Source organism: Tachysurus vachellii, chromosome 22 (assembly GCF_030014155.1).
Source record: "Tachysurus vachellii isolate PV-2020 chromosome 22, HZAU_Pvac_v1, whole genome shotgun sequence".
NCBI classification, from domain to species: Eukaryota; Metazoa; Chordata; class Actinopteri; order Siluriformes; family Bagridae; genus Tachysurus; species Tachysurus vachellii.
In genome coordinates this window covers 13329561-13339381 of record NC_083481.1, presented here as the reverse complement: position 1 = coordinate 13339381, position 9821 = coordinate 13329561, and the positions used below count along the sequence as shown (strand labels likewise).

The 9821-nt window shown below is 39.9% G+C and overlaps 1 protein-coding gene across 2 annotated transcripts; it reads right to left on the bottom strand.

Annotated features, from left to right (window-relative positions):
• Nucleotides 1–327: 327 nt before the first annotated feature.
• Nucleotides 328–8603, bottom strand: dyrk3 (dual specificity tyrosine phosphorylation regulated kinase 3). 2 transcript variants are annotated; one of them, XM_060857798.1, is made up of 3 exons: nt 7640–8603; nt 6045–6160; nt 328–4128 (listed from the first exon to the last, which is right to left on the bottom strand). In XM_060857798.1, the coding sequence occupies exons 1-3, from the start codon at nt 7680–7682 to the stop codon at nt 2539–2541; spliced, it is 1749 nt and encodes a 582-aa protein (XP_060713781.1). In that variant the 5' UTR covers nt 7683–8603; the 3' UTR covers nt 328–2538. The 2 variants fall into 2 exon arrangements, with proteins under 2 accessions (XP_060713781.1, XP_060713782.1); XM_060857799.1 differs by having other exon boundaries at nt 8456–8595.
• Nucleotides 8604–9821: the final 1218 nt, after the last annotated feature.

The following is a 9821-nucleotide window of genomic DNA, read 5'->3' as shown; positions in this document are numbered from 1 at the left end:
CTTTTAGCGTAGGAATGGCTTATAAACAGGGATCGGCCATTTAAAGAGGTTTTGCATTACGTGACAACAGGTAAAGTGGAAACATTCACATCATTCCTTTCCTGTAACCCGAACACTACACAAAGCTATGACAATTATGTGTCTACAAATTCCTGAAGGCCTTTTAGATGAATATCTGTCATCAGTATCGCCGTCACAGAGCTTTGTATGTAAAGTTTGCGCAAAATAATCTAGAACAACAACAAAAACGCGTTTACAATTGAATTCAATACGCTCCAGTGAGATCAAGAAGAAAGACAACAAGGAAAAATGGCAGACAGAAACAGATTGTAGTTAATATCGATTTTATTCTTCTTTTTAAAAAAAACTAATGCAAGCTCATTTGGTTACTTTATGGACACAATTCTCATCGTTCAGTCTTTTTACACTTATTTTCATATTCATGATGCAAATGGCTACACACACACACCACAGAAGGGAAATTACACAAATGTGTCATTTCATTCTCTTTTTGATTTTCAAGTTAGTTTGCAAACTGGTAATGATGTTGAGGTTAAAAAGGACACACAGAAGAAGTAAAACAAAAACAAAAAAAACAAAAAACACCCTGATCAGTCAAGTTATAGAAGCTGGAAAGAGAGGCAATGTGTAGAGCCTAAGTGATTTAGTCAAGCACTCCACTAAAGGAAAGGAGTAGAGTTCTGTCTAGTGAGAGGACCAAAGATGAGAAGGAAATTAGGCAAAGATTCATGTTGAAGCGAAGTCAGAAGCAAAATGCAACACCTTTGACTTTACGATGAACGTTTGAGATCTTGCCAGAACCCAAGAGGGGTAATTAAGAGGTAGACTAACAAAGCCTGAACATTCTGTACACTTTTTAACTCCAGAAGCACTTCTTGTTGATTGCTGGTCATGATCATTGACTTTACAGACAAGACTATGGTATTAATCTGTGCTTGCCTGTACACTCAGAATAAAGGGTTGGGTAAGGGTTACATTTGTGTAAAATTGGTTTGCATCTTGTCTGAAGTCAGTTTGAATAAAAAGAATCCAGCAAACAAAGGTAAATGTCATGCTTTGTAGCAGCTTCCCACGTATCATCACGTATACCTAAAGGAGGGGAAGACCCAAGAAAGAGGTGGTTTGACACAGGTATACAAATACAGGACTCTATGGCAGTCTTTTTTGTTGTTTTTTTTTTCCCTAATACCACCCAGTCTGTCTCATAACAACTAGCCTTTAAATCAATCAGTGTCAGTTTCATGGCCAGCAAGAGTAAGAAGTCATGGCAGTGTCAACAAACAGCATTGCTTCTGTGGTTATCAAAAGCTCTTCCCTACAAGTAAAAATTTGCATGGACACATGCTCTGTGGTGCAGTCAAGAGCATGAGGAGCATGAAGAGGAAGCTTTTAGCGTTATCACAGAAAAGAGTATAAAAAAAACAAGGGATAGAAAATCAGGTCACAGTGTAGATCTGAGTCAGAAGACATCAACAGCAGGTTTCAAAGTTGTGAAAAAAAATAATAAAAAGGATATGCAGATAGCATGCCGCTGTACAAAAGCTCCCTGATTGGTTTGTCCTTAATCTAAATCCAGCGATTAATGGTTGAGATATCATGGCCAGGAACATAGATCCCTAGGACACAACCATTGCTTGATTATGCAAACATTTGGACTGCACAAATACAAGCCCACTTGTCATCTTGCTCATTTCCTTCAAGTACAACTTGACTTACAACTTTCAAAAAACTCCCTCCCAACCCTGATGCACTCTGCTGCTCTCAACTAACTTCCTTATTATCTCAGGTGCATCTACACTGTCTTTTCAAACAGGTTCTTGGTAGAAAAGAAGAAAATTAAAATCTCCCTGCTTAAGACAGACAATATCCAGGTTCATTCTGGCAGAGTGATTTTGAAGCACACGAGGACAGAACGACTCTTGCTCTAGTGTCCTGATTATGAGCAGAAAGGGAAGATAATCAGAAGCCCAAGATGATTGTAATAATGAACTAAAATAATGAAATACAATTTCTTTGCGAAAACAGAGGACTGCTGAAACCTCTGGTAATCCAATAAAGCTCATTGCTATAGATACATCTCAGAAGTCATGATTAAATTTTAAGAGCATCCAAAACACCCAGCATTTTTTTCTAAGCTCTTGACAGTATAGATTTAAAAAGGCAGCCCTTAAAAAAAGCAGAAATAATGTAAACCCTGTAAGGGTACAACATAGTATTTTCACCCATTGTGCACTTAAGTAACATTCTGTTCCTGCAAATAGTGCAAAAACAAAATTATATTCTTAACTTTTCAAATGCCCTTTCAAAGGCCATTTGAAGAAAGAAAAAAGAAAACTCTATTTTTTTTAACTGCCATATAAAAATTTATCTTTTTGTGCTTCATTTTTTTTAAAAACTGACATCAAAACACTGAAGAGTATTGCCACTCGTTATTTTAAAAAAGCAAACAAAATCAAACTTAATTCCAACACTAAAAACTTTGCTACAGTGTTTTTATCCCTGAAAAGGAGATCGGCCCTATGAAACGAGCTTTGGTAGCACTGTACGCAACGGTATATTCCCACCAGAGTCCCCAATCATGTTGGTCCTCAGTTTGTTGCTGATTGGGCCCATTGCTGGGGGAACCTTAGGGACAATGCTGGGGAAGGAAGTGCTATGCTCGGTAATCCGCTTGGGTACCAAGGTCTTCTCTCCACCAGGCACAGGCTTTGGTAGCCTCTTGTAGAGCCAGGGGTGTCGCAAGGCCAAAATTGGTGTCATGCGAGTACTGGGTTCCCAGTCCAGACACTTCTTCAGAAAGTCAATGAAGATAGCGTCATCACAGCCCTTGAGTGCCGTCACCCACTCCTTGCTGCCTGGGGGACCCCTCATCTTGCCTCGCCGGGAGCGACTCCCGTTAATCACCAAGTTGCCATTACCGAGTGTGCTGACCGTGCAGTAACGTGGGTGTCCTTTGGAGTTAATGAAGTTCTTGGCACGCTTGGCCTGTTCCAAAAGCTTCTGGGTGGGCATGCCCAATAACTCCATCATACAGGCCAACTGGTCACCCTCATCCTCACCAGGAAATAGGGGGCACCCTGTCAGGAGTTCAGCGAGAATGCAGCCAAAGCTCCACATATCTATGGGCATGCCGTAGCGAGAGCCTAGAATGACCTCAGGTGCTCTGTAAAATCTGGACTGAATATAGGTATAGACACGCTGGTGGTCAAAGCAACTGGAGCCAAAGTCAATGACCTTGATACCACTCCGACCCTGCTGCTTGAGAAGAATGTTCTCTGGTTTTAGATCACAGTGGATGATCTTATGGCGATGCAGAGACTCTAGACACTGCAAGATCGAGTGAGCAAACTTGCGTACTAGAGGCAGGCTGAAGCCCTGGAATTTATTGCGTTTGATTAGTTCATACAGATTCATGCTGAGCAGCTCAAAGGTCATGCAGATATGATTGCGGAAGGTAAAGTTCTCTTGCATATGGACTACGTTCATACTGCCTGTCTTGTCCTGCTTTTTCAGGTGCTCCAGGATACGGATCTCCTCTGCTGCTTGCCGGTGGAAGCGTTTCTCGTTGCGCACCATCTTGAGAGCGATATGCTGGTGTAACTTGTGATCATAAACCTTCGCCACTTGACCAAAACTTCCTTTACCGATTAACTTTAGGAACTCATACCGATAGGCAATATGGTCGTGTGGAACATGGACATATCCTCCCTGATCATCATCGTATCCAGAGTTGTTAGAACCACCTGCAACTGCTTGCCTCTTCTTGGCATTTGGTCCCACAAAGTAGATCTCCGGATAATTGAGGATCTCCTGCTGTTCTAGCGTATTCAGCTGTTGCCTATACTGCTTTAATGCTTGTTCTGGGGTTAGGGGACCCCCCAGCTTGGTTGGCTTCACTGAGCTTTCAGAAGACTTGGCTGAACTGTTGCTGTCCATGCTCCGCCCTTTGGAGAGAACAGACTGGGGCTTGCCAGAAGTTTGGCTGGTACCGTTGTGCTGGCTCACGCCATTGGCCTTGCGGTTGTATGAATCCTCATATAGGTACTTTATCTTTATCTGTCCTCCTCGGACCCCAAGATGATCCTTCATCGTTGGCTTGTTCACAGCCTTCAGGAAAAACAAGAGGAGGAGGTTATACAAAACAAAAAACTAGCTGAATAAGGTAAAGATCTAAATGATTGTTGAAATGATTGTTGTTTATTTAAGAGTTTAAAATCAGAGTTGCAATCAGCTCTATTTGGATCATTATTTAGCAAATCAATAGAACAATACTGAAAAACAAACAATTGCATCTACACAAATGATCACTGGGACTCAATATGAAACCCTTAGAGACAGAATCTATGAGTGTAGTGGGTTGTGATTTTACAGAGCAAAGGGGAAATAAACGTGCTCCTCATACGTAATCCAAAATGAACATAATGTCTTCTCTCATTTACTACTCGTGAATGCTGTAAAGACACATGCAGCAAAATGATGCCCAAGTATATACGTATATACAGTTAGAGGATTTCAATGCATGCCATTAGAAAAATACTTTATACACTGTAGCTGCATATTGTAATAATTCAGAATGTTTAATGCACCTTGCAACTTTTAAGTTCAATTTCCATTCAATGTAAAAAGCACCATTACATAGATGGGGGAAAAAACATTCAAGAAAGCCACACAAAAAACTTGCACAACAGAGGGGAAACGGTCATGTAGATAAAACATTTAAAAAAGATCTTTGACCTGAATGCCAAAACATGGCTGCTGAGAGGGGGTTGGAAACAGTCCTGAGGAAAAGAGGGACCGAAATAGATGTATGCATTGAGAGCTGACAGATGGACATCACAGAACCAGACAAATAAATCAGGTATCTACTTCCAGACACTAATATGCACAGATATTATTATTATCATTATTATTACAGTCTGATAATGAAAACTACACATCAACTAAAACAAAAAAGCTAAGAGTGACTGCCATTAGTATGACAGTTATTATGACAGCACATGCTCGAATCCCACGTGCCAGAAAATCTCAAGCACATGGTCCAATTCACAATTGTTTATTGAGCATCCAAGGGTGAACATTTACTGATCAACTCATTCGCAGTAGGTTTGCCAACTGTCAAGGCATTGAACCAGCTAAAATCCAAGGATTTACAAAGCGGTGGACTTATTGTTAGCAAGCAGTTCATTATTAATCAGTTATGCTTAAAGTTTATGGATTATACTGGACTATCCCCGATGATTTACTTCATCCTGTGATCATCAAGGTCTAATAAAAGGTGCTTACACCATTCTTGACTCAACAAATTAAAAGGTTTTTATTTATATGACAAAAACATTCAAGTTTCTTAAGGGAAACATTTATGGAAAATGTGTTCCATACCAGCACTTTGTTACAGTCAGTAAGTTTTCCACCAGGGGAAAGTTCTGGGCATGACAAGATGGAGGTTTTTGTTTTGTTGAATTCAAAAGGCAGAAACAAATAACAACAACAACAAAGAAACAAAGAGATGCTGCTGAGAGAATGACTTTAGAACTGCTACAACACGTTAGAGGAACTCTTTTGTCTCAAGGATATTCCATAACAATAAGTAACTAAAAATGGATGAAAAACACAAGAATGGTTATGATTGATGGTCTCTCGTTAGTAAATAAAAACGGGTATTTATTGACCACTGTGGTAGAAGGATAAAATTACTTTAGGATACGCTGCTATAGGAAAACAATCCAATCTGGATATTTTTCTATAACATGACATCCTAAAGTGTTCTATTCCTTCCTTCCTTAGTTCAGATTAACCTGCTTGTGTGACAAACACATTTTAGTGTACTTTATGTGTTCTGAAATAAATGTGTGATTAATTAGTTTGCAACACAATTTCTTACATCCTTATGTCAGAATTGGACAACGCTTCCTGCTTAAATGAACAAAGGGGAACGCTAAATCCATGTACCTGCTTGGTGAATGGCCAAAAGGATGTGCACGGTACTGAGTGTAATCAGTGAAAAAGAGGAAGTGAACACTTACTGTGTGTTTGTGTAATGGGGGCAGGGCGCCAGGGCTCCTTCCAACCAGGTCAGCTTCCTCGTTCACGACGTGGTCCGTACGCATATACGAGTCATACAGACCGTCCCCATGTCGAGCTGTGAAGCACACAAATGAACCCAAACCATGACACTGGGTTACAGCTCAAACAAATTTAGTACAAATGTGTTTTTCTGCTACATCAAACAAATCAACTGTAGTGTAAATGATGAATGGCGGAATGAGCAGCACAATAGTGGCAAGACATACCCCTGAGAACAATGTAACCAAGTCGCAGGTGTGCAGAAAGCAGGCTTCCCTCGCTACCTAGTCAAACTGTCTCTTGAGATCACATGTAGCAACCCGGCGCCTTATTAGGATTCACTATTATGGAGTTCAGCAGACTCTACAACTAGGGCCCATTATGCTACTTCAATCCCATTAAAAGGTCTAAACCAGCTGGGTTAAGAAGCAGAGTGGATAACTGCATATGATCCTAGACCATGTGTGACAAAGTTAAAGTGACATGGATAAATTTGACCTCTTCTGATACAAAAACATTAAGTATGTTAAGCTTGGGAAAAGGCTGCTAATTATATGTCTTGTTAATATATGCTGTGAACCTCCAGGACTCCACAATGGCATCTCTGCTACAGGCAAATCTATGAAATTAAAGTCTATTAAAGTGCCCAATGAGCCGCACGACTGAATTCCGGGTGCTGACGTGCTCCCTTCTGAAACAGGAAGCAAACACACATCACATTTCCTTTTGATTCTAAACAAAAGCGATTTAGTAAAGTGGCTGAATAAGAGTCCACAGGTTTAAACATAGTTGTCACTTTTAAAGAATTTTTCGCTGCTAGTTTTGGCAAGTGTTCATTACACTATTTCAACCATCACGGTTAGTTCTGCCCACACCAGTTGTACATGTTTGAAACAACAGCAAAATTGATGAGTGCACACATTCAACCAAGTAACTATTTGGAATTGGAATAACATTCAGGAAGCTGTATAACCGCGACTACATGAACAAAGCGCAGACTCCTATTGTGATAACCACAGTTTATTTACAGGGCAGGATGCGCTATGTTCTGGCTGGCCACAAAACTCTGTATTAACAGGACAAAGACCTGACCAGTACAAAAACCTCTACAACACATCGTACACATCATGTGCAAGGGTTTATAATGAACCCATGAACCCAGCAGATATTTATGTCTCTCAGCAGCTTAATCTAGAAGTGAGAAATAAGCCTGTGCAAGTAGATAGGATATTATTAGAATAGATAGATCAGATCTTCCTAAGGATGTTACCTCAGTTAGCATGCACTAAAAGTAAAAGTAGGTCATTATATACATGTGTGATACAGATGTGCTGACATGCACCACACGATCATTAGACGTTGTTTATAATGAGAATAACGGAGTCACGTGACCGATACAAAAAGTACAGAAGCAGTTTGATCACTTTAACAGCCAGAAAGTGGTGGGTTCGGCTTGGCTTTAAGTCCCAGACAAGGATGAAACTGGTCCAAGATCAAACTAACACATGGGATTCAATTTCGTATCGTAATACATAAGTCATAAATGTCCAATTACCTGCTGTGACCGGACCATCTGGTTTCCTGTTCAGTATCATCATGCTTGTGGAGAATTATTAAGGCCAACATCAAATGCTTTCCTTTTTTAGTTTCTTCTCAGGAGTTCCTCTTTCAAATGGGTGTTAACAAAACAAAAAGGATTTGCATTAACCGGATTAATCTGTACAGCTTCAGGCCATGTCTAGAAATCTATTCGAATCCGAATCAGAACGTCGAATCTTCCGTTAGATGTCAATCCGGTCCAGTGAGATGCACAACAGAGCCATAATCATTTACAGCTCGATCGCAGAGTTCAGAGTGTCGAGAGTGTTTACAGGCCAGATCCTCTCAGCTAAGTCAGTGTAGTTAGCACTGGCTCAAAGCCAGGAAGATGGACGAAACGCTAAACGCAACTTGTAGCATAAAGGAAGCTTTATACAGAATAATGTATTATTCTGTATAAGTAAGCTTATTATTGTAAAGACTGGAACGTCTAGCTAGGGATGAAAAACAAACAGACAGACAGACAGACAACGCGTTTCCGTCAGCTTGCGGCAGAACAAAAACACACATCCACATGAGCGCCGCTCCCTGAAAGAGTTGGAGTCCAAATCCAACAGATCCAGTGTTGCTCTCTCTTCAGCCCTTTCACGGTAGGAAGACTTCCGTCGATCAAAAGCACCATCCCAATGGTCGAAAGTGTGAAAAAACGGTCGATTACTACTAACCAGGTAGACACTTAGTACTTTTCCTCAGACGTTAGCATCAGGCTAACTATTCGCTTCTCTACCAGAGAAACCGCTTGTGTGTTTTTTAGTACAGTGAGTAAACTTACGCCATTGGCAGCACGTTTCTTCTCTAAAAATGTCTCTCCAGACAGAAGTCGGAAAGTGTGTGTGTGTGTGCGCTCGACTTTAAGAGTTCCACAGATATGCTTTCTTAGCTTGTTGCTAAGCGCGTCTTCTGCTTGCTGTAGAAACGCGTCGTCAACAGACAAAGTAAGGGGAAGTCCTGTGGGCGGGGGATGATGAATAAGGGGGCGTGGTTTTCACAGCCTCGCGTTAGCTCGAGCTGGTTTGAAAGTTGTACTTCCTGATTGGTCAAAAGTGAGTTCACGTTACCTGAAAAGACCGTTTTTTTTTTAAATGACCGTTTTCCGGCATTTAAATGACTTCCACCCGTTTTCATGACCCTAAGATCTGTATGCAGTTAGCGTATTAAAGAATGCGACGAATTTTAAGGAAAAGTGTGAACGAATTTTCTTCACACAGCAGGAACAGTAACACTGATACAGGGGTGATTCACTGATTCACTGGTCATAACAGATTCGTTCAAGTCAGAAAGAGTCGACTCTTTTCAGTGTGCTGAGTCTGATTAGCTAAAAGATTTAGTGATTCCCATCACAGGATAGAGGTTGTAAAACTTTTCACAGAACACATCCAATGTAAAAGAAAGAAAGAAAGAAAGAAAGAAAGAAAGAAAGAAAGAAAGAAAGAAATGAGTTAAGATCAAAAGTTTACCTACATTGAGGTTTAAGACATTAAAACTTTAGTAAACTTCCTCTAATGTGAACAAATTGAACACCAACCTGACAAAAAAAAAGCTACAATATTTGGAGAATGAATAAATAGAGATTAAACATTACTATTCATAGCCTAGATATTATTTACTATACAGTGCACTATTCTGGGAGTTTTGCAGTTCTGTAGAAAGGTTCAGAATATCCAATAAAATAATGCGTATAAAATCCCACAATGCAGCAGACTCTAAATCTTGTGGTAAACATTAAAGAGTCTATACAGAATAATGTATCAGAATTTTTTCCTTTTCGTGTTTCCAAGCAGACCATTTTATTTGTATTTCTTTGGAAAGATATCAAAGGTCACTCAAAGAAACAAGTCAGCACACAGAGTGGAGTTTAACCAGAGCTTCCCTTGTTATTTTCGTCATTAATCGATGGTTTTTCATGACTAGCTTCATTAATCTGAACTACTTTTATTAAAATGTTGCCATTCCTGCAAAGGATTTGTGTAATTCTATTTCAGAACTTATGACAATAAAAAATTTAAATATAATCACAATCCATCATTGCCAGTGAACCATATCACACAAGAATTATAATACACACTATCCTGTCCTGGACCATGTAAGCTAACATTCTCTTTCATATAAGATAAACATGTCCAAGCAAGCATGGTTGG